Here is a 25035-nt window from a genome sequence, read left to right as displayed (position 1 = left end):
TCCTCACCTCTTCCCCCTCATAGACACATACTTCTCCCCATCCCCTCCTCACACCCACCTCCCCAGCCCCTCCCCCATAGACACATACCCCTCTCCAATTCCTCCCCACGCACACCTCCACAACCCCTCCCCTCATACACATGTACTCCTCTCTAGTCCCTCCTCACACACCCCTCTCCAGCCCCTCCCCTCATACGCACATACCCTTCACCAGCCTCTCTCCAAATACCTGGCCCCCATAGACATGTACTCCTCACCAGCCAGTCCCCACACACACCTCCCCAGTCCCTGCCCCTCATAGACAAATACCCCTCTCCAGCCCTTCCCCCCACATACCTCACCAGCCCCTACACCATAGAGGCCTTCCCTCCTCCAGTTCCTCCCCATGAACACTTCCCCAGCCCATCCCCCTCATAGACACGTACACCTCCCCAGCCACTCCCCACACACATCTTACCAGTCCCTCCCCCCATAGACACATACCCACCAGCCCCTCCCCACACACACACCTCTGCAGCCCCTCCCCCCATAGACATGTACCTCTCTCCAGCCACTCCTCCCACACACCTCCCCCCATAGACACGTACCCCTCTCCAGCCACTCCCCACACACATGCCCTCCCCACAGTCTCCTAGGTGGGCAGGTGCATCTGGCTCCTTCCCCCTCAGCCTGGACAGCTGCACTGCAGCCTTCTGTCTGACATGTGGGGAGGAGGGGCTGCACAGCTCTGATGCTGTGAACTCCTGGGCCAACCAGCTCATGCCCCAACACTGCCCCTTCACCGCACACACTCCTTCCCCATTAGCTGACCAGACCAGAGCCAGCACCCTGAGAGGGGAAGGGCCTCGTGTCCCATTCCCCGCCACCATGAGCCAGTCATTCCACCCTTCCATCTCCTACAGTTGGGCCAGATTGGAGCTGGCACCCCCTAGAGGGGAAAGGCCCCATATCCCATTATCAGCCAGAGGGGATCTAACAATTCAAATGTCTGGGTTGTGCCCAGCGCCTCTCTGTGCCTGCACGTCTCTCGCTCCTCCTCCGCTCACTGTCTCTGTTCCATGCAGGGGCTGTGAATGCAGAAATGGGTCCCAAGGGTCTGGAAGGGAAAGGGGGGCAGTTTGGGAGGGAAGGTAGATAGATAGATGAGTGAGTATGGGGATGAATGGGTGGAGCAGAAGTAGGGATGGCGGAGGTGGATGGATGGAGGAATGGGGGTGGATAGATGTAGGGTGTGGAGGGATAGACGGAGGGGTGTTCAGGGATGTTGGATGGGTGGAGGTGTGGGAGATGGAGGGATGTGGGGGCAGATGGAGGGGTGGGAGGTGTGGATGGGGAGGTGGGGGTATTGGGTTGGGGGATGGAAGGATGTGTCTGGGGACGGATACATGGAGGGTGTGGAGGGATAATGGTGGGAGGAATGTGGGAGAGGTTGGGGGGTGGATCAATGGGGGATGGAGGGAAGGAGGTGGTGATTGAGGGTGGATAGATGGGAGGGGTAGTTGGGCAGATGGAGGGGGGATGGAAGGAGGGGATGGATGGATGGAGGGGATGGAAGAAGGGGTGTGTGGTAGGGGTGGGGGGAAGGCGGGGGTTGGATGGATGGAAGGAAAGGAGTGGAGGGAGAGGGATGGAGGGGTTGGAGGGCGTGGAAGAAGGGGGTGTGGTTGGGGATGGAGGGAAGGAGGGAATTGCATGGAAGGGGGTGGTGGGGATGGAAGAAGGGGGTGTGGTTGGGGAAGGAGGGGGTTGGATGGAGGGGATGGAAGAAGATGGGTGGTTGGGGGTAGAGGGAGGGGTGTGTGACAGCCCGAAGCCATGTGCAGGTGCGTTAGAAGCCAGTGCAGGGGTTGGTGGCTGGCAGGGAGTGAAGTGGGAGGAGGAAGTGAGAACGTGGGGCAGGGGTGTCGCTGTGTCCCCCAGTCAGGACAGTGGCTAGGGGGCTGTCATGGGGACCGCTGCTTTCTGCAGCCCCTGGCTGTCTGAGCTCTGCCTCTCTCCCGGCCCGCCATTCACTCAGGATCTTTCTTTCTCTGTTTATTCTTCCCTCCCCTGCTACCCCCACCCTGCGACTCCATCCCTCCTTCCCCCCATGGGCTTCACCCCTCCTCTTTCTCCCTTCCCCACCCTGACTCCCCTGCACCCCGTCTTGGCAGGTCGACAGCTGACAATATTTAACAGCCAGGCCGCCATCAAGATCGGAGGCCGGGATCAGGGCCGCCCCTTCCAGGGCCAGATCTCAGGGCTCTACTACAACGGGCTCAAGGTGCTGTCCCTGGCGGCCGAGAGTGACCCCAATGTGTGGGTGGAGGGGAACCTCCGGTTGGTGGGTGAGGTGCCCTCCGTTATGACCACCGAGACCACTGCCACCACCCTGCTGGCCGACATGTCCACCACCATCATGGAGACCACCACAACCATGGCCACCACTACCACGCGGCGCGGCCGCTCTCCCACCATGCGTGACAGCATCACCCAGGTGAGTGGGGGGAAGGAACCAAGGGGGGGAGGGGAGAGAGGAAGGTGACGGGGAGTCTGGTACCCAGGGGAGGGGAGATGAGAAATTGAGCGCGGGTCTGGTACTCAGGGGAAGGGAGATGGGAAGGTGGGGGGGTCTGGTACCCAGGGAAGGGAGATGGGAACGTGAGGAGGGTCTGGTACCAGGGGCAGGGGCAATGGGAAGGTGGGTGGGGGTCTGGCACTCAGGGAAGGGAGATGGGAAGGTGGAGGGAGGGTCTGGTACCTGGGGGAGGAGAGATGGGAAGACAGGGGGAGGTCTGATAACTGGGGAAGGGAGATGGGAAGGTTGGAGGGTCTTGTACTCAGGGGAAGGGAGATGGGAAAGTGGTGGGGGGTCTGGTACCCAGGGGAAGGGAGATGAGAAGGTGAGGAGGGGTCTGGTACCCGGGGCAGGGGAGATGGGAAGGTGGGCGGGTCTGGTTACCTGGGGAAGGGGAGATGGGAAGGTGCGGGGGTCTGGTACCCAGGGAAGGGAGATGGGAAGGTGCGGGGGTCTAGTACCCAGGGAAGGGAGATGGGAAAGTGGGGGGGTCTGGTACCCGGGGAAGGGGAGATGGGAAAGTGGGGGAGTCTGGTACTCGGGGGAAGGGAGATGGGAAGGTGGGGGGGTCTGGTACTCGGGGGAAGGGAGATGGGAAAGTGGGGGGGATCTGGTACTCGGGGAAGGAGAGATGGGAAAGTTGGGGGTCTGGTACCCGGGGAAGGGGAGATGGGAAAGTGGGGGAGTCTGGTACTTGGGGGAAGGGAGATGGGAAGGTGGGGGAGGGTCTGGTACTCGGGGGAAGGGAGATGGGAAAGTGAGGAGGGGTCTGTTACCTGGGGGAGGGGAAATGGGAAAGTGGGGGGGGACTGGTACCCGGGGGAGGGGAGATGGGAAGGTGCAGGGGGTCTGGTTACCTGGGGAAGGGGAGATGGGAAGCTGGGGGGAGTCTAGTACTTGGGGGAAGGGAGATGAGAAGGTGGGGGGGTCTGGTACCCGGGGAAGGGAGATGGGAAGGTGGGGGGGTCTGGTACTCGGGGGAAGGGAGATGGGAAAGTGGGGGGGGACTGGTACACAGGGGCAGGGAGATGGGAAGGTGAGGAGGAGTCTGGTACCCGGGGCAGGGGAGATGGGAAAGTGGGGCTTCGGCTGGGGCTGGTACCCGGGGGAGGGGAGATGGGAAGGTGGGGAGGTCTGGTACTCGGGGGAAGGGAGATGGGAAAGTTGGGGTGGGGACTGGTACCCAGGGGAAGGGAGATGGGAAGGTGAGGAGGGGTCTGGTACCTGGAGCAGGGAGATGGGAAGGTGGGGGGGTCTACTACTCGGGGGAAGGGAGATGGGAAGATGGGGGGAGGTCTGGTAACTAGGGGGCCTGTATGGGGATTTTGGGAGTCAGGCAAGATGCAAGGGGACTGAGGGGGGCTGGCTTTCCTATCCTGTATCCCCATCCCCTGCGCTCCCTCAGAGCTGACAACTCCCAGGTAAGGCAGGGGACCGGTGAGATGCCAGGGGATGCCTTGAGGTCTAGTCTCCTGTCCTGACACAGTTGCAGGTCTCACTGCCCTACTGTCCCGCTGCCTGGTCTCTGAGTGCCCCCCTTGTCAAAGATCCACAGGCTCGGGGCTGTACCCCTGCTTTGGAACAGTCTCTTAGAGGAAGTGCCAGACCCCAGGGCTCTCACTCTTCCTCCGGGGCAGGCCACAAGGCCTCCCGCCTGCTGAAACTCACCCTTTAGGGTCCAGCCCTCCTGCTTCCCCTGAGCTCTGCCCAGCGAGTCCAGCTGAGACAGGCTCCTGGCAGGGCCTTGGCCACCCCTCAGGGGCTGATGCCCCTCAGCCGGCATTTCCAGTGACCCTCGAGCAGCATCCCCAGGGCAGCCGGTTTATTAGTCACCTGGCGCCAGCAGAGGCAGCCTGTGGCTTAGCACAGAGAGCTGAAGGTTAAAGCACAGTCCATTCTGCTCAGCCCAGAGCCCGGCCCCGGGGTCAGGCTCTGTCTGTCTGTCTGCCCACCTCCATCTGTTCCCAGGGGGGAGCTGCCAGCTTCCTCCAGCAGCCAGCGCTTCTTCCCCAGCCCCCCCTCCAGTCCTTTCTTCTCCACCTGGGGTCTCAGCTCAACTTCCCTGATGAGAGGTGGAGAAATCCATCTCCCTCTGGGTCCTTGGCTGCTCTAGGTGGCATTGGCCTGGTGATCAGGTTTGCCATTCTCTTCTTGGATTTGCCATTGATTTGGGGTTGGTTGTGACTCATTCAGGCTCAGACAGCAAGGTGACATTCATACCTATGTCTGCCAGCCTGCCCTGAGAGCAGGCAGTCCTTTCTTCCCCATTGGGGAGTCATGCAAAATACTGGGTAAACACATAGGCTTCATAAAACTGTTACAGAAAATTCCCACTTTGTCACTCACCCTCATGGGCCAGGCTTCCTCCAGACCTTTACCTCTCCTGGGGAGATGGCAGCACACTGCAGATGAACCATGCTCCCCCGCAGATGCTACCTTGGGAGCCTGTGGCCAGAGATACACAACACCCAGATAGCTTTCTGAAACCAAAGTGGTGTGCAACTAGCAAGAGGTTCAATGATTCGGAGATGAAAGATGTTTACAGTCTGCACACGTGTCTATCTGGAGCTTGTCTACACAGGAACGCTAAGCCGGATTGAGGGAGTGGGTAAATTGAAAGCGGACTAGCTATTCCTGATTAATTCTGTGTGGGGAGGGGACACTGATTCCAGATTAAGAGCATCCACAGATACAAACCCTTACCAGCCCCTTCTCCCCCAGAAAACTAGGCAGGGCTAGTTTCTCCAGGCGCACTTGATTTGGTCCCCCTTTAAGCCCTGCTAGGATCTTTTGTTCTCCCGGGTCTGCTCTAGTCAAACCAGGAAGACTGGAGCCGGAATCCTGAATACTAACAGACTTGACATGTTGTCCCTTAGCAAGATGGGAGCACTTGGGGAGAAGTGGCTTGGTGGAGCCGTTCTCTGCCCATTCCCTGATGCTGTCCAACCCGCTAGTTCTCATGGGAGACTTCAATCACCTTGATATCTGCTGGGAGAGCAATACAGCAGTGCACAGACAATCCAGGAAGTTTTTGGAAAATGTAGGGGACAATTTCCTGGTGCAAGTGCTGGAGGAACCAACTAGGGGCAGAGCTCTTCTTGACCTGCTGCTCACAAACCGGGAAGAATTAATAGGGGAAGCAAAAGTGGATGGGAACCTGGGAGGCAGTGACCATGAAATAGTCAAGTTCAGGATCCTGACACAAGGAAGAAAGGAGAGCAGTAGAATACGGACCCTGGACTTCAGAAAAGCAGACTTTGACTCCCTCAGGGAACTGATGGGCGGGATCCCCTGGGAGAATAACATGAGGGGCAAAGGAGTCCAGGAGAGCTGGCTGTATTTTAAAGAATCCTTATTGAGGTTTCAGGAACAAACCATCCCGATGTGTAGAAAGAATAGTAAATATGGCAGGCAACCAGCTTGGCTTAACAGTGAAATCCTTGCTGATCTTACAAGAAGTGGAAGATTGGACAAATGACCAGGGAGGAGTATAAAAATATTGCTCAGGCATGCAGGAGTGAAATCAGAAAGGCCAAATCACACTTGGAGTTGCAGCTAGCAAGATATGTTAAGAATAACAAGAAGGGTTTCTTCAGGTATGTTAGCAACAAGAAGAAAGTCAAGGAAAGTGTGGGCCCCTTACTGAATGAGGGAGGCAGCCTAGTGACAGAGGATGTGGAAAAAGCTAATGTACTCAATGCTTTTTTTGCCTCTGTCTTCATGAACAAGGTCAGCTCCCAGACTGCTGCACTGGGCAGCACAGCATGGGAAGGAGGTGATCAGCCCTCTGTGGAGAAAGAAGTGGTTCGGGACTATTTAGAAAAGCTGGATGAGCACAAATCCATGGGGCTGCATCTGACGGTGCTAAAGGAGTTGGCGGATGTGATTGCAGAGCCATTGGCCATTATCTTTGACAAATCATGGGGATCGAGGGAGGTCCCGGATGACTGGAAAAAGGCTAATGTAGTGCCCATCTTTAAAAAAGGGAAGGAGGAGGATCCGGGGAACTACAGGCCAGTCAGCCTCACCTCAGTCCCTGGAAAAATCATGGAGCAGGTCCTCAAGGAATCAATTCTGAAGCACTTAGAGGAGAGGAAAGTAATCAGGAACAGTCAGCATGGATTCACCAAGGGCAAGTCATGCCTGACTAACCTAATTGCCTTCTATGAGGAGATAACTCGGTCTGTGGATGAGGGGAAAGCAGTGGATGTGTTATTCCTTGACTTTAGCAAAGCTTTTGATACGGTCTCCCACAGTATTCTTGCCGGCAAGTTAAAGAAGTATGGGCTGGATGAATGGATTATAAGGTGGATAGAAAGCTGGCTAGATCGTCGGGCTCAATGGGTAGTGATCAATGGCTCCATGTCTAGTTGGCAGCCAATATCAAGCGGAGCGCCCCAAGGGTCGGTCCTGGGGCCAGTTTTGTTCAATATCTTCATTAATGGTCTGGAGGATGGCGTGGACTGCACTCTCAGCAAGTTTGCAGATGACACTAAACTGGGAGGCGTGGTAGATATGCTGGAGGGTAGGGATAGGATACAGAGGGACCTAGACAAATTAGAGGATTCTATGAAAGAAACCTGATGAGGTTCAACAAGGACAAGTGCGGAGTCCTGCACTTAGGACGGAAGAATCCCATGCACTGCTACAGACTAGGCACCGAATAGCTAGGCAGCAGTTCTGCAGAAAAGGACCTAGAGGTTACAGTGGACGAGAAGCTGGATATGAGTCAACAGTGTGCTCTTGTTGCCAAGAAGGCTAACGGCATTTTGGGCTGTATAAGTAGGAGCATTGTCAGCAGATCGAGGGACGTGATCATTCCCCTCTATTCAACATTGGTGAGGCCTCATCTGGAGTACTGTGTCCAGTTTTGGGCCCCACACTACAAGAAGGATGTGGAAAATTTGGAAAGAGTCCAGCAGAGGACAACAAAAATGATTAGGGGGCTGGAACACATGACTTATGAGGAGAGGCTGAGGGAACTGGGATTGTTTAGTTTGAAGAAGAGAAGAATGAGGAGGGATTTGATAGCTGCTTTCAACTACCTGAAAGGGGGTTCCAAAGAGGATGGATCTAGACTGTTCTCAGTGGTACCAGATGACAGAACAAGGAGTAATGGTCTCAAGTTGCAGTGGGGGAGGTTTGGGTTGGATATTAGGAAAAACTTTTTCACTAGGAGGGTGGTGAAGCACTGGAATGGGTTACCTGGGGAGGTGGTGGAATCGCCTTCCTTAGAGGTTTTTAAGGTCAGGCTTGATAAAGCCCTGGCAGGTATGATTTAGTTGGAAATTGGTCCTGCTTTGAGCAGGGGGTTGGACTAGATGACTTCCTGAGGTCCCTTCCAACCCTGATATTCTATGATTCTATGACTCAAACCAACCTGTGCCTTCAGGCCGGGCAGGAAACAACTTTTCTGTCCCATGGGGCTTTTGGCAATCATGTGCATTTGTCCCAGAAGTCAAAATGTGGACAGTGCACAAACGAGGGAAAACCCGTCAGTTGGGGAAATTGAAATCGCTCAGCAGAGAAGACAGGTTCTGGAGCAGCCTTGTGGCGGTGCGTGGCTCTCCGATTTGAAGATGGAACTGGTTCTGTTTCTGACCCAGATTCTCTGATGGCGGTGCATGCAATAGAAGGGTCTGGACTCGGTGACCCAGGGTCCCTCCCAGCCCTGTGGTTTTGATTGGTTTTCCTTCTCTTTTGTCACCTTTGGTCTGAATTAAGTTAATTTGGAAATGGAAATTCATTTTGAGCCAACCCCCCGAATCTTTCCAGTTCAAAAGTATCAACCATTTGGAAGCTTGTTTCTGACATTTTTTTGAACCGGGGAATTTGTTGGAGCCTCCCCGACCCCAGGGACACATTGAGCTTTGACGAATGGGCTCTTTTGGCTATGAAATATTTCATCAAAGCGTTCCTGACCAGTTGGAAGAGTCAGTCAGGCAAAGGGTCATCTGGCAAAGCTGGATTCATAGAGTCCGAGGCCAGAAGGGATCATCTAGTCTGTCTGACCTTCTGCAAAACCTCCTGGATAGGCCTTTGCTGAATTCATTGCTGGGTGAACTAGAGCAGATCTGTTAGAAAAACATCCCAGGTTGATACCCACAGTTCTTGGTAAGCCAGTGCCATCCCCCTGCCAGCCACTGTGCATCACAGCCCTGGAGCCCTGCTCCCTGGGCCGCCATCTCCTGAGAATAGGGCCGAGTTAGCCAGGCTGGCCCCCAAGCAAGTAAACAGCAGGGGGCCGGTGACTGTGGTCCTTTGGGAGGGCAGTCCCTGCAATCACAATGGAGCGATCGGGGGTGGGGGTAGAGCAGGAACGGGATTTAAAACCCCCAAATTAATTTTGGGGAGAGGCATTCACCTCACTGTCAAACACGCAACTGGGTGGGGGGGGGGGTGGGCTGGAGGGAGTGGGACAGGCCTGGGGGACAAGAGGAGGATGGGCAGGAGAGGGAGGAGGATGAAGTGTGGTGGGTGAGGAGGATGGAGGGGAGGTAGGCAGGGCCTAGTGCTGGGGAGGGTTGAGGGGGTGGGCAGGGCCTGGGACTGGGAGGTAGGCAGGGGGCTGGAGGAGGATGGAAGCAGTGAGGGCAGGGATGGGGCACAGGGCAAGGATGGATGGCATGGGCAGGAGCTGCAGCTGAAGAAGGGGTGGGAAGGGGATGGGGAGGATGGATGGGTGGGGTGGGCTGGGCCTGGTGGTCAGGTGTGATGGGCAGGGGCTGGAGAAAGATGGAAGGGTGCAGGACCTGGGGGCTGGAGAAGGGGGGGAGCAGGGGGAACATGGGTGGGTGGGCAGGGGGTAGGGTCCAGAGGAGGATGGAGGGGGCAGGCCAGGGGCTGGTGCTGTGCTGCCTGGATCAGGGTGTAGGGTGTCATTATTCACCTCTGGGGTCACCCTCCCCAGGAGCTGTTGCCGCAGCAGCCACAGGATTTTTCTTCCTCCTCACGCCCATGTGTATGAAAAATAAAAATCGCTGACAAAGTCATCTTCCTGTTGCCATGGCAACCAGAGCAGTAATTAGACCAGCCTGATTTCCCATCCTTGAGAGAGAGGCTGGGGGGGTAGGTTTTGGTGTGTGGGGAGATGACTCAGAGATGAAAGGCAGGGAGTTTAAAGGGGATTCTATTTGCGGTGGGTTTTTCTGTGCTCTGGCACCCAGGCACCCATCCGGAGAGTGTTCTCTGCCCGGGGGGCACAAGGAAGGGACAGTGGCATAGCCCCACCACAGACAAGACATGAGCTGGGCAGAGAGGGGAATAGAACCTAAAAACCTGGCTCCCAGCCCCCGTGCCCTAACCCACTGGACCCCACTCCCCTCCAAGAGCTGGGGATAGAACCCAGGAGTCATTTGCTCAGTCCACTAGAAGGTGCTGGATACGAACAGCTCCTTGTCCCAGGTCCCCAGCAGTTCATCCATCCTGGATGCTTATCCACTCCCTGCTGTTTAGGAGTGGGGAGGCTCAAATCTGAGTGTGGGATCCCTGCTTTGGGGGGCTCCCCAGGCTGGACCTATGGGGACAATGCCCTCCGTGCTTCATGTATAGACATAGGTGTAGTGACCTCTTGTTATGGTGCTGGTTTGCAGTTGGACTACATGCATCCATGGCTCCTCCATGTCGCCGGGGGACAGCCCAGCCGTGGGGCTCGGGAGGCAGTGGTAGGCAGGGGCTGGGCACAGTTGCACGGCAGGGACAGTGAGTCTCATTAGTGGGTTGGGGCCAGGCCAGGATACTGATGGGATTAATGCACTGGCCGTACCCATTCGGGAGGGATTTATGGCTGTCATGAGGGGCCAGCACTGGACACGGGAATGCTGGCACCGAGTCATGAGACCAGAGATCCATCACACAGGACTGCCTCGGGTGTGTTTTGCTATGTGACAGCCACGGCACAGACCCCTCCCCCAACCGAGATCTGGTCCCCATCAGGCTGGGCACTGCACAGACCCCCCCAACAGAGATCAGGTTCCTCTCGTGCCACATGCTGCACAGACCACCTGACACTCAGGGGCCCTGTCGCACTGGACAGCACACAGACCCCCCCCACAGAGAGCAGGGTCCCCACCATGCCAGGCATTGCACAGACCCCCCCACAGAGAGCGGGATCCCCACATGCCAGGCATTGCACAGACCCCTCCACAGAGAGCAGGGTCCCCATCATGCCAGGCATTGCACAGACCCCCCCACAGAGAGCAGGGTCCCCACATGCCAGGCATTGCACAGACCTCCCCCAACAGAGAGTGGGGTCCCCACCATGCCAAGCATTGCACAGACCCCCCCACAGAGAGCAAGGTCCCCACATGCCAGGCATTGCACAGACCCTTACACACAAAGTGGGATCCCCATCGTGCCAGGCATTGCACAGACCCCCAACCGAGCTCAGGATTCCTGTTGTACCTGGCATTGCAAAGACCCAGCAACTGAGATTGGGGTCCCCTTGGGCCAGGCACTGCACAGGCCCCCACCCCCAACCAAGTTCACAGCTCTATGGGGCGAGCTCTGCACTGACACCTACTGAGAGACCATCCCTGCCCCAAAGAGCTTACGAGCTGGAGGCTGGGAGCATAGGCATACACAGCCCATTCCATTAGGGTGTGCACCCAAGGTGCCCTGCCCCCGCCCCCGCCCTGCCCTAGCCCCGCCCCCATCCTGCCCCCATCCACTCCCTCCTACTTCCCACCCCCTGACTTCCCCCCTCAGAACTCCCAACCCCCCCTGCTCCTTGTCCCCTGACTACCCCCTCCTGGGATCCCTGCCCCTAACTGGCCCCCCAGAACCCCACCCCTATCTAAGCCTCCTTGCTCCTTGTCCCCTGACTGCCCCCCTAGGACCTTACCCCCTACCTGTCCCCTGACTGCCCTGACCCTTATGCACATCCCCACCCCCAGACAGACCCCCGGGACTCCCCCACCTATCCAACTGCTCCCCGCCCCCTGACAGGACCCCCAGAACTCCCAACCCATACAACCCCCCCACTCCCTGCCTCCCCCAATCCCTCTCCAAACCCCTGCCTCCTGACAGTCCCCCCCCCAGAACTCCTGACTCATCCAAACCCTAACCCTAACTGCCTCCCCAGGACCCTCCTTGCTCCCTGTCCCCTGACTGCCCTGACCCCTATCCACCCCCTGACAGACCCCGGGACTCCCATCCCCCATCCAACCCCCCTGCTCCCTGACTGCCCCCTCCAGAGACCCCCCCCACCCCTAACCACCCCCCCGGGATTCCACCCCCTATCCAACCCACCCTGCTGCCTGTCCCCTGACTGCCCCCACCCCTTATCCAACCCCCCTCGCTCCCGACCTCTTACCATGAGATGAGGCTCCTAGCCTCCCCACGGAGCCAAACACTGCCCTGCGGGAGCGCACAGCCCCGGCCCCCAGAGCGCTGCGTGCGTGACGGCATGGCTCCAGGGGAGGGGGGAGCATGTCTGCCTCCCCGCAGAGCTGGCCCCCAGAGTGCTGCACGCCCGGTGGCATGGCTCCAGGGGAGGGGGGAAGGCGGGAGAGGGGCCGGCTGCTTGCTGCACTCAGCCGGGCACTCCAGCCCGGGAGCGCAAACCCCGCAGTTTGCTACGCCGGGAGAGGGGGGCCATTTGCCCACCCCTGCATTAGGGTGTGCCTGGGCACACCCGGCACACCCTGTGCGCATGCCTATGGCTGGGAGTCAAGACCTCGGGGTTCTATCCTAGCAGTGGAAGGGCTGGTGGTTAGAGCAGGGGGCTGGGAGTCAGGACTCCAGGGCTCTAGTCCCAGTTGCATCTGGAGGACACATGCTGTTGAAGGCCTGGCAGAATGGCAGCTGCCCCCTCCAGCAAGGACTCAGTCCTGTTGGGAGCAGGGGGTGCTTTGGCAGCACAGCCCATCCTCTCTGCACTTAAGAAGCAGCTTGGTCTCCAGGCCTCCTCTCAGGCTCTGCCCCAGAGCCCTGCTTTTCAAGGCAGCTCCGTTGATCTCTGACACATGCTGTTCATTGGTATGCCCAGACCCTCTCGGCATGGCCAACATGGGCACTGCTCGTAGCCCCTTCCGCAGAGGTACAGCACTGCTAAAGCAGTAGGTGCTCTCCACCCACAGCTTGTGCTGCATTGAGTGCAAGGGGCAAGCGCCCTTGTGGAGCCCTGCAGACCATGCCCCCACCACTGCCTGCGACAGAACACCTCTACTGAGCTCCTACCCTGCGCCTTGCAGCCCCCTGCTCCTGCCTGCCAGCACCCCCTGCTGGCCTCCCACCCCACTCCCTGCAGCACTGCGCCTCCTAGTGCAGCACAGACTGCAAGGGAGAGCACCCCCTACTGTCCCCCCTACTAGCCAAGCCCAGCGCTGCTTAGCTGGGGAATTGCAGCAGGATGCCACTTGCCGTAAGTCCTTCGCCATCTCAGTCGCTATTTCAAGCGACCAGTGGCCAACGGGGAAGCGGCTCAAGAGCCCTGGAGGACCTGATTGAGAGCACTCGCCCCAGGAGGACCTGATTGAGAGCACTCGAGGCGGAGAGCCCTTGGAGGCGTGAGCATGCTGTGCAGGAGAGGCCTTGGGTGGGGAGGGAGCCTGTTGCATCTCCTATTAGCTCCAAAGGAAGCCAGACTGGGAGAGTTAATGAACAGCTGGGGGGGATGGGGAATCCCCCAGGGGCCTGTATCCAGGGCTGACCAGAGGATTCAGGGGCCCCTTCCATAAAAAAGAGTTGCAATACTATAGAATACTATATTCTCATGGGGGCCCCTGTGGGGCCCGGGGCTTGAGGTAAATTGCCCCACTTGCCCCCCCTCTGGGCAGCCCTGCCTGCATCTGCCCCACCCTTTCTGTATCCTCACCTCACCTACCCTTCCTAGCCATACCCTGTAAAGGGGATCCTGGAACCAGCCCCCTAAAATCCTCTCAGGATTTGCCTTCAAGCAATGACTCTTGGGGCCAGGGACTCGTGGATGCCCCCTGCTTTTCAGAGCAGGCCTCTGCCTTTCTGAAGGACAGGAAGGGAGGGGTGGTGGCTCATGAGGTAGCTGGGGATTAAATGCAGGAGAAGGGGGGGGATCAGATACAGATGGGTGAGGGTGAACCAGAACAGCTGGCTGCAGAAGAGGCACGGATTAGACACAGCTGGGGTGGGGGGGGGAGGTGAGAAATGATCAGTCACAGCTGGTTATTTGCGGGGGGGGGGGAAGGGGTCAGACAGCTGGCTGGCTGTGCAGGGAGAGGGGCGATCAGACACAGCTGGCCGTGTGCTGTGTGGGGAGGGGGGATGATCAGACAGCTGACTACAACAGGGTGAGACACATCTGGCTGCGGGTGGAGGGCTCTGTCATAGCTGGCTGTGTGCAGAGGGGAGGGGCGACGATCAGACACAGCTGGCTGCGGGTTGGGGGGGATTTGTCACAGCTGGCGGTGTGCAGGGGGGGATCAGTCACAGCTGGCTGTGTGCGGAGGGGGGATCAGACACAGCTGGCTGCGGGTGGGGGGGGATTTGTCACAGCTGGCTGTATGCAGGGGGGGAGGGGCGATCAGACACAGCTGACTGCGGGGTGGGGGGGGGAAGAAGGTGAGAAATAGACCCAGTGGCTGAGGGGGGATGATCAGACCGCTGACTGCAGGGTGAGGATTAGACACAGCTGGCTGCGGGGGAAGGGATTAGACCTAGCTGGCTGCAGGAGAGGGGCTGATCAGACATAGCTGGCTGCAGGAGCGGGGAGGCATTAGACACAGCTGGCTCCATGTGAGGGGGGCTAGCTGTGTGATTGCAGGGGGGTATCACCCCCCTCCACACACACTCTGCAGTGCTTCCACATTGCCGTTCCTGCTGCTGTGCCAGGGCCTTGATTGATTCCCTGCCCCGGGGTCCCTGTCCAAGTCTTTGTTATGCTAATTCCGACACGCTGAGCATGATCTGCACAGCCAGCTCTGGAATACTGATTGCTGGGGAGCGGGCCTCTCCCTTCCCACACCACATGGCACCCTCGCTGGATGGGGAACAGGGAGATGAATAGCTAGGAGCCAGCCCGAGCCAGCCCAGTATCCCCCTAGCCCAGCTCAGAGCAGTGGGTTAGCAGCCCAGTGTCCCCACCTCCCTTCCATCCCAGATCAGACCGATGGGCCCAGCTGGCCCGGCATAGATGAGATTGGGGCACCATTGTGTTGGGTGCTGCACAGACACAGACAGACCCTGTCCCAAAGACACAGGATTGGAGAGGAAGTAGGGGCAGGGGGTGGGGGGAAGGAGTCACTTAATGTCAGTGGCAGAGGCAGAAATAGACCCTATGAATCCTGACTCCCAGCTCCCCCAACAATTAAGCCCCCTTCCCCTCCCAGAGCCAGGGCTAGAACTCCGGAGTCCCAGGCCAGTGTCTAGCCCAAGGGTAGGCAACCTATGGCACGTGTGCCAAAGGCGGCATGCGAGCTGATTTTCAGTGGCACTCACACTGCCCGGGTCCTGGCCACAGGTCCAGGGGGCTCTGCATTTTAATTTAATTTTAAATGAAGCTTCTTATAATTTTAAAACCTTATTTACTTTACATAAAACCATAGTTTAGTTATATATTATAGACTTATAGAAAGAGACCTTCTAAAAACGTTAAAATGTATCACTGGCACGCAAAACCTTACATTAGAGTGAATAAATGAAGACTTGGCACACCACTTCTGAACAGTTGCCGACCTCTGGTCTATCTACAAGACTCCCAGACCCGACTGCGGCTGCTCGCCAGCCAAGCTGTGTGTCTGACCCAGTGGGACCGCACAGCACGGTCTCCCCTTTGCTTTGCACTGCACCGGGATGTGGGAGATGCATGCCAAGGGGACTGGCCTGGCATAGCAACCTGTGCTGGCCTAGCCCTGCGGCGTACCGCCGGCCTGCACCGCCAGAAGAGGTTTTTCCCGTCAGTGTAGGCACACCGCCTCCCCGAGCCATTCTTCCCACTGCCTCGCTGCGTCTGCACTGGATAGCTATGGGGGCCAGGACGGGGTTCACACCCCTGCACACCGAGACTGTGTGGACCTAAATTTGACATGGTGCCCAGGGCTCAGAGAACTGACTTTGAGGCATGAGGTTCTACCATAGGTGGTGGGGACCAAAACATGAGAGTGTTTGAGGAGCGCCCAGGCCTGGCTGGCTCAGGGTGTGAGGAATGATCCATGAGCTCCTCCCGCTCCAGGGGGCACTAGCTCCAGGCTGGGGGGCTGTGTGCAGGGAGGGTGTGCCCTGCACCACCTCACTGAGCTGTGCTCTCCTCTCTCCCCAGAACACAGACGACCTGTTGGTGGCGTCAGCTGAGTGCCCCAGTGATGATGAGGACCTGGAGGAGTGTGAGCCCAGCACAGGTGGGTCCTTCTCTCTGCTGTTGGCATGTGTGGGTGGGGGGCTTCTACAGGGTGCACTGGACACACACCCTGACACACTGTCCCCCCTACACACGCACACCCTACATACACCCTGGCAAAGACACACATCCCACACACACCCTGACACACTGTCCCCCCATATCTCCTACACACGCATACAGCCACACACATACACCCTACACACATCCTGTTCTCCTTACACACACACCGACGCACTCTAACCCCTGCAGGTACTCACTCCCTACACACATATTAACCTATATACATTGATACACACATCCCTTCACACACACACACACACATTCCTGCATGCATTGAGGCACACACACACTTAGGTGCACTCACACACATGCACCAAAGGTACACACTCACCCACACATTCCTGTGTATGCACACAGAAACACACATGTACAGGCACAAACCTCTGCACACACACTGACACACAAACTCCTGTTCATGAATGTAAAAACCTACACAATCTCTGTGCTCGTGTGCACACAGACACCTGTTGGTGACCTGACACATTGCTACATGCACACCAAGACACATCCCTGTAAACTCATAAAGCTACACACTTGTGTACACTCACACAAAGACACAGCCTTATGAACTCACATAGTGCTACACACACACGCAAGCACATCCCTATGGATACCTGCACAGAGAGAGACAATTCTATGAACTCATCCAGCACTACCCTCTCACCTCTATGCACACACAAATAGAGAGAGAAACCTGTGAACTCACACAGCTGCACACTTGTGCATCCCCCCGATAAACACTGCTCCCAACACACACACCCTGATGCCCCCTTAAACTCCCCACCCCCAGTTCTATGCTGCATTACACTAACCCATTGCCCCTCCCCACTGATCAGGTCCCCAGTATCACACCTGTATTTAGCAGGCACCATCCCCACACCCTTAGACACCTCAGGGTCTGGCTGGCCCAACACATTCAGCCCCAGGCCTCCCTTACCATCCTGTCTGCCTTTCTCCAGGCAGGCGGCAGGTGCAATGGCTCCCCCACACCTTGCCCCTGCTCCAGGATTTACAGGACCTAAGAGTTAGCTGGAGTCACCCCTCCCCAATCACACAAATCAAAGCCCAACTGGGGAAAGTGGGAATAGAACTCAGGAGTCCTTGCACCCAGCCCTCAACCCCTGCTCTAACCACTAGACCCCACTCCCCTCACGGAGCCCGGAATAGAACCCAGGAGTCTTGGCTTCCAACCCCCACTGCTCAAAGCACTGGATCCCACTCCTCTCCCACCACACAGATTCAGGCCCAGCTTGTGAAGCATCCCTTTATTACCTCCTTTCCCATTTGCTGACTGAATGAAAGGGCCTTTAGTGGTTCAGGAAGCATTGCTGTAGTAGACTGTTGAGGAGCTGCTGCACCCCACCCTAGAGGTGGTTGCATCTCAGCACCAGGCAGGGGATCCCCATATAAACAGCCCCTATTCCCTACACCAGAGGTGGCTGCATCTCCGCACTGGAGGAAAGATTCCTGTGTAAACAGCCAGCATTCCAAGGTGGCTGCATCTCCGCACTGAGTACTAAACCAGGGCTAGGGAAACCTAAGAGGTGGACAGTCCCTCCTTGAGCAGGGAGGTTATGCAGAAGGAAGAAGAGATTTTACCTCTGGCTTGCTGGAAGCTGGCTTTGCTCCTTTGTGCCATGTTGTCATTTATGCTGCAATTGGGGAATCCCTCGGGAAGAAGTACCCTGCTGGGAGCGGGGAGGCTGGTGTCCAGGGCCTCTAAACCCCTCTCCACTCCTCACAAATAGCGGATGCTGCAGGAGGAGGCAGAGGGAGGCAGTGATTAATGGGATCTTGGAGGACTTGGAGAGCTTTGATTGGCCCCAGCTCATGTTGCCAGGCTGAGAGGATGGAAAGTGTCAGGTTCCCAACTGATCTTCAGAAATGCTCCCCTCCACCGTGCCATTAGCCAGCGGAACTCACTGCCGCAGGATCTACCCAGGAGTGAGAGCTTAGCCACGTTCCAACGAGGGCTCAGGACTTTAGACAGATACCGGACTGTGCAGAGGTAGAATTCAGCGGCTATGGAAGGAACTGAACTCCTCCGGGTGGGACCAGCTGGGGACAGGGGGACCCATCACTGCAGGGTTCTTTGAACCTGCTTCTGAAGCAGCTGGCGCTGGCCACTGTCGAAGATGGGGTACTGGGTTAGCAAACCTGTTGGGCTGATCCAGCATGTGGGTTATTGGACTGATTTAGAGTGACAAGGGACATTGGGTGATACCAGGCGAGAGCAGCTCATTGGTCTGATCCTGGGGGGAGTGGGGAGGATACTGGGCTGGATGGGCTCGTTGGTCTGATCCGGAGTGGTGAGGGAGAGAGGAAGGATAGTTCAGTTGCTCAGGTGACTAGGGAGACCTGGCTTCAATTCCAGATCCAGGGCAAGAGTGCCCCCTATTGAGCCCTCCACCCCACTCCCTGCAGCACAGCGCCCCCCAGCACTGACTGCAAGGTGAACTTCCCAGTCCCTTGGGTTTGTCCTGCCATTCTCCCTACCAGCGCAATGACCCAACTTAGCCAGGAGGAGCCGCTGTCTCGCGCAGGTTTGTTCTTTTGCGCCAATCCCCTCTGTGGCCAAGTGCTAAGATCTGACAAGATCACAGCCAGAGTTGTTATGGCCAGAGGCATAGAACGAGAGCGGGAAGAGGGGGCGGGGAGTAGTGAGGAAAGAGCCATAAATCCAGGCAGAGAGTGAGTGGAGCAGAGAGCCACATCCCTGGGAGACACTGCATTGGCTGCAGGCAGAACCCCCCCATCCCTGCAGAAACACACCCAGCCACAGATTGATGTGGCTTTGTGTCCTCTCTAAATGGAATGGAAATCACAGCATGGGCTGGTGGGGATAGATCCCACACTCTCATTGACCCCCCTCCATCTGTCCAGCATCCACACCGGTGATTGCTCTTAACTCCCTCCTCTCCACCGCACTATCTGTTCCGCATCACCCAGGCCGTGGTGGGGCATGAAATTTATGCTGTCTCCTCCCTGATGGGAAGCAAGGGGGGATTTATGAGCCTGGCAGTGCAGGGAGCGCCTGGTGCTGCACCGGGCCTGGTTCATTAGCTCCATTCTTTATTGTCTGGGGAGCACCAGGACCCTTCAGTGCATGTTTATCTCCTGTGCCAGGGATGAGTCGGCCTCCCCCCTTGTGTGTGAGATTTCCCAGAGCCAGGCCCCCTTCACCCACACACGCAGGGCCCCACCCTGGCCAGCATGCCTCCCTATGCTTTGGAGAAACCCTGCTCACCCTCCATTCAGTCTCTCTGCCAGCCAGGGGCCAGTTAGATGGCATTCTGAGCTGCACCAGGCAGGCATTACATGGGCGTTGGGTGGGAGATGTTGGTTGCACATCTAGCCCTCACTGGCCAGAGGCTGTAAGGAGTTCAGCAGGGGATGCTTTCATGTAGGAGTCAGATCTGATCCCCACCTGATGTTAGGGGGCACAGTGCTGAAGGGAGCAGAGTGGGGACTCAGCAGGGGGCGCTCTGACCCCAGCATGACACTAGAGGGGCCGTGATGCAGGGAGCAGGGTGGGTTGTTCAGCAGGGGGCACTCACTGGAGTCAGTGCAGCTACTGACTTATCCCAGCTAAGGTTCTGGCTCATGGCCTAGTTTTCAGAAGCACGGCTCACCTTCAATCCCCACTACCGTCGCTGTAGACTCAGGCCCCTGTAACAATATCCCGGTGCTGCTGATTTCCAATGCATCATTTCGCACAGCCGGAAGGGCATAAAACCCAGCTGCATTTCTCTGTGCATTTACAGTGCACCCCCACACAGCTGGAGCGGCAGAAGACACATCTGTACCCTTCAGTCCTGCCGCCGTGCTCACGCATGGCTGTAACTGGGGCTTGCGTACATCACAGCAGCAGTGAGATGCTCTGACCACTGGGGTCCCCATTGTGCCAGGAGCAGGACAAACCCCCAGTGACACAGAGTCTCTGCATAAAGAGCTCACAGGCTGAATAGATGAAGGGAGGGAGGAGAAGCAGAGGCACCAAGGGGAAGGGACCACCGCAAGGGCAATGGCAGAGGGGGGAATAGAACACAGGAGTCCTGCCTCCCAGCCAGTGTTCTATCCACTATATCTGCTGCTGCTCTAGCAGTCAAGTGACAAACACTGAGGGGATATTTCTGTGATAAAATTCGTTTCTTTTCACTCTTTGCCCAGCTCCCTCTGTATTTCAGCTGTCAGTGCCCTCCCCCACCCCTGAATGCAAATGGTACCATACCCAGCTGTATAACTGGCTTGCAGTTACATGTCTATCCAATGGGCTTTTGCAGATCTATATTGTCTGGTGTCTACCTGCAAGCCACTGATATGCTGCACACCCCTCTGTGGGACTAGCACCCCTCTGGGTTCCTCCTCTAGTCTTGCCTCCAGGTTCACACACATCTGTAATTTGGCCAGCACACATCTGTGCTGTTAGGGCACCAAGTTTAGTGGGCGTGTGCCCATGCCGTGCCCACTCTGCTCACAAGTGTGAGTCCATGCATACATGCATCCCTGTAGGAGGGTCCCATTTTCAGCAGGAGCTGCAGGGGGTGCTCACCCCCTCAGGTTGTGTGACTGGAGGTATGAGATGGACAGACCTCCCAAGGATCCGCTACCAAGGAACTTCAGGAGCAGAGCCCCAGATGATGCAAATCAACCGCTTCTTAATTATGCCGTAGTGCCTAGAGATTACAACTGAGATCGGGTCCCCATCAGGCCAGGTGCTGCACAGGCTCAAAGGAAGAGACAGTCCCTGCCCCCAGGAGCTCAGTCTGACTAGACAAGGGTGGGAGGGGAAACAGAGGCATCAAGAGGGGAAGGAACTTGCCCCAGATCAGTGGCAGAGCTGGGAATAGGATGGAATCCAGGAGTCCCAGCCCCCGCTCTAACCCACTAGACCCCACTCCTCTCCCAGAGCTGGGATAGAACCCAGGCAGGAGTCCTGGTTCCCAGTCCAACATTAGACCACGGCACAGGGAAGACCAAGCCCTAATTTCAGGGTAGACACCCAGGCTACTACTGCTCTGCTCCCCAATAAAACAAGGGACTAATTAGCTACTCCCCCCTATATGGTGGCCCTCTCTTGTGAGTTGAGTAATTGCTGGTGCATCCTTTCTTCTCCTCCCGTACTGACGGCGCCACGGTTATGTTATTTCTCTCTTCTTCTCCGTGATCAAAGGCAGCGCGGCTCCTTTGTGCAGCGCTTGCCAAATGTTTCCAAAAGCATCACAATAAAAACCAGAGGAGGGGAAGAGACAGGAGAAAATGAAAGGCCCAACGGGGGGGCTCAGCAAGCAGATAGGGGCTGCTCATTAAAAACACACACACCTTCTTGCAGGCTTTTAATTAATATCGGGAAGGCAGTTGGGGGGCAGCAGCGGGAGGAGTAGGAGCTGGCTGGGGGCAGTAAGAGGACTGGGTGTTGGTCAGCTGTGGTCCCTGTCCCCCTGTGGCTTTGGGTGTGCGCTCCCCTCCCCTTCCCTGCTCCCAAGGTCCTGACACAGAGTGACAGAGACACCAGTGGGACCCAGAGTTCTGAGTGGTTAGAGCAGGGGGGCTGGATCAGGTGGGCCCATCCACCCAGGAATCCCTACCCACTTATGGGGGGGAGAGCAAATAATCAGGACTGCTGCAGGAGGCAGGCTGAGCTCTTCTCCCCCCACCCTCAGCAGAGGAGTTGGTGGGGGGGAGGGGTAGAGAGAGCCTAGCAGCTTGGTCAGCTCTGCTCCCTCTTCCTTTCCTTTCTTCCCCCCTCTCTCCTGCAGACAATGGGTTTCCCCGCTCCCTCTTCCCCCCTCCTCTCCTGAAGACAATGGACTGCCCTGCTCCCCCTTCCCTCCTCCTCTCCCCCAGACAATGGGCTGTCCCACTGCCTCTTCCCCTGCAGACAATGGGCTGGCCTGTCTTCTCCTCCTCCCCCCCCTCCTCTCCTGCAAACAATGGACTGACCTGCCCCTGCTCGTTCCCCCCATCTCTTCTGCAAACAATGGGCTGGCTTGTCTCCTCCTCCTCTCCTGTAAACAATGGGCTGGCCTGCCCCTTCCTTGTCTTTCTGTCCCTCCTCCTGGCCCTGGCTTGGGTGAGAGCAGGTGAAGAGCCCTGAGCCTGGAGCTGCAGGAGAATACAGGTGCAATGGCAGCGGAGTAGAGGAGAGCTGGGACCCTGCATCAGCAAATGCAATGTTGGGGTATAGGGAGAAGCCAGGAGCTGCAGCCCATGCGCTTCTGTTGTCATGCAGTGACTGTGCCCCAGGGTGGGGCAGGGCTCTGGAATCAAAAGAGAAACCATCAAACAGGAGAGAACCTTGAAAAACTCTCCTGGTGTTCTGGGCCCAACTGATGGCTCCTGAACCCTTGGTGATGGCTTGCAGGGAGCTGATAGAGTACCTGTGAGGGAAGGGCTTGGCTGCTGTCTCCAGCCCCCAACTGTGCAGCCCCAGCTACCAGGCCAGGCTTTGCCATGTCAGCCTGGAATCCTTTGCATGCAGCCACCAGCACAAAATAGCCCATCCCTAGCCAAGGCATCTCAGCACATGGACTGGTACCTCTGGGATTGGGTGATACAGTATCCCCTGTCTCCCTGCCACCCCGGGCCAGACCATGGCCCCAGCCAGCCCAGTATCCCCCCAACACCCCAGCTCCGACCTATGGGCCCAGTCAACCCAGTATCCCCCCCTTCCCTGCCACCCCAGGTCAGATCCTTGGACCCAGTCAGCCCAGTATCGCCCCCCCTCCCCCCCCGCTCAGACCGATGGGCCCAGCCAGCCCAGAATACTATTACAATCTATCATACCAACAAGCAAGCAAGGCTTGTAATAAAGAGTCTGGCCAGATTTTTCCAGCCCAGTGACAGGGCTACGGTCACTCTCCAAAGCATGTGGGCCTAGGGAGTAGTGTGGCGGTTTCCATTTCTGATCTGACCAGGAGGGGGAGGGGGATTCTCTGTCAACCACTGGAGACTTTGGCATTGGCGTGTGCAATTGTAGGGAGAAGCTTTTCCTTCCCTGTTATTTACTGCTGCCTTTCAAACCATAATGCAGCCCTGACTCTGTTTTCCTCAGCTGACAAAGAATGCAGCTTTTAATGATAATATTGAGCTAATGTATGTGACTCCAAGCTAGATGAGCTATAGGGATCCTTCAACCACTGTCGAGATGCAGCTGCCTCTGGGGTGGGGTAATGGGGGTCTGTTATACAGGGATCCTTCACCCAGTGCTGAGATGCAGCTGACTATCCCTATGGCTAACGTGCACCACTGCTTGAAGCACAGCACCCCCTAGTGCCACATTGGGGTTAGTACTGACCTTGGGGAGAGAGCACCCCCTACTGAGTCCCCACCCCACTCCCAGCAGCACAGTGCCCTCTACCAGCTCAGTTGCAACCTCTGCTAAGCGCACAGCAGCACTCAACCAGTGCAGAATAGTCCAGGAGTGTGTGTGCAGAAGCAGAGAGAATGTTATACAGCAGAATAGTCTTGTGCCATTGTGTAAATCTATGAGATGGCCCCAGCTTGACAGAAATCACAGGGCAATGAAAATAATTCAAGATTTGGAAGCAGAGAGGCTGGCAAGATCAGGATGTTTAGCTCAGCAAGGAGATGAAGGAGAGGGGGATATGCTAGAGGGGCCTAAAAGAATGTACAGGATCAAGACAGGCAACTGGGATCTGCTATTCACCTTCACTCACCATTCAGGAACCCCTAATGAAATTCCAAGCAACACATGTCAAGTGACTCCATTTGTACTCAGTATCATTAACCTGCGTAACTCCCTGACACATGATAGTTATGGACCCCACTCCCTGCCTCTCGAGCTGCCCTTTCCATCAGTGTATTTTCCACCAGCCAAAATTGGCACCTACAGTCTATTCCCACCACCACCAGTGGCCAGCCTTGTCCCCTACAGTTTATTCCCCTCCAAGTTTTATCCTTTGCTTCTGTTCATCCCATAGCCTCTAATTTCCCTCCAAGCCATTCTCCCCCCACCCAGTGTCTTTTGCACCTATTGGATACCTGGAGTCAGATCTCATGTCACCCTGCGGCTTGACTAAGTCAGTCATGGTGCTCTCTTGTGAGCTTCCTTCATAAACTCACTCAGTCGCCAATGTCCTCTCCCTCTTGAGACCCTGTGTCAAGTGACAGCTCTGAGTCCCAGGCTTGGCTGAAGGCTCTAGCTAAGCAGTGATTTACTTACACTGCCCATCCTGCAGAAGGGGGCACTGAAAACACACAGATCATTGAAATACCTACCGCAGCCTTGTAAAGGAGAGTCACCCTCATATTCCACACCACCTGGCGTATGAGATGTGGGAGCTCAAAGCATGCACGTAGTTAATTCCACCCCATACACTCCCTTGTGGAGTGGTCATGTTATCTCTGATATTGCAAATGAAGGAGCAGCTGAGTGAAGTGACTCGCTGGTAAAGCAACAGAGAAACAGGCCACAGCCCTCAGGGCTCCTGACACCTACCTACCCCTGATCTAACCACTACCCTCCCAAGCCAGGGCTAGACCCCAGGAATCCTGGCTCCTAGCCCCCCTGCTCTAACCACCTGACTCAATTTCCCATCCAGATCCAGGAAAAGAACCCAGGAGTCTGACTCCCAGAACACTAAGCCACTTGCTTCAAGCTGTTGTGTAACTCATTTTCCTTCTACGTTCACCCGTAAGCGGAGCAGAGTATTTGGTCTGTAAACCATGGAGGGTAGTGGCTCTGTTGGGTGCATTCTCATGCAAACCCCCTGTCCTATCACAGCGCCCACTGGTGGTGTGACCACATATGCAGGTTTATGAGCTCACTGCCTAAGTGTCCTCTAAGCAGCCATGCAGCAGCCTATTAGGTGCAGTGCAGGCGTTCAGGCTGCAGCGGGGAGAGATGCCTGTCCCCCTGCCCCTGACCCAGCCCAGCCCCGGACCTGCTGTGGCTGGGAGGAGTCGCCCCTCCCCCAGCCCCAACCCAACCCCGGCCTGGACCTTCCTTGGCCGGCGAGAGGCACCTCTCTCCCCCAGCCCAGGTGCTGCTGTTGTAGCCCCGAGGCAGCCTGCATCCCAAACCCCTCATCCCTGGCTCCACTCCAGAGCCCGCACCCCAACCCTCTACCCCAGTCCTGAG

At 56.8% G+C, this 25035-nt stretch overlaps 1 protein-coding gene across 28 annotated transcripts in view; it reads left to right on the top strand.

Annotated features, from left to right (window-relative positions):
• NRXN2 (neurexin 2) overlaps positions 1 to 25035 on the top strand; it is a 297135-nt gene that overhangs the window by 265551 nt on the left and 6549 nt on the right. For all 28 annotated transcript variants that reach the window (XM_054035003.1, XM_054035004.1, XM_054035015.1 and 25 more), the window contains 2 exons: positions 2154 to 2476; positions 15792 to 15870. In XM_054035003.1, coding sequence (XP_053890978.1) covers positions 2154 to 2476; positions 15792 to 15870 — 402 coding nt within the window. The remainder of the gene's footprint in view (positions 1 to 2153; positions 2477 to 15791; positions 15871 to 25035) is intronic.

The sequence above is a fragment of the Malaclemys terrapin genome, chromosome 7, assembly GCF_027887155.1.
Source record: "Malaclemys terrapin pileata isolate rMalTer1 chromosome 7, rMalTer1.hap1, whole genome shotgun sequence".
Classification (NCBI taxonomy): Eukaryota; Metazoa; Chordata; order Testudines; family Emydidae; genus Malaclemys; species Malaclemys terrapin.
The sequence above is the reverse complement of the archived record's forward strand: the minus strand, read 5'-3'. Positions and strand labels throughout refer to the sequence as shown.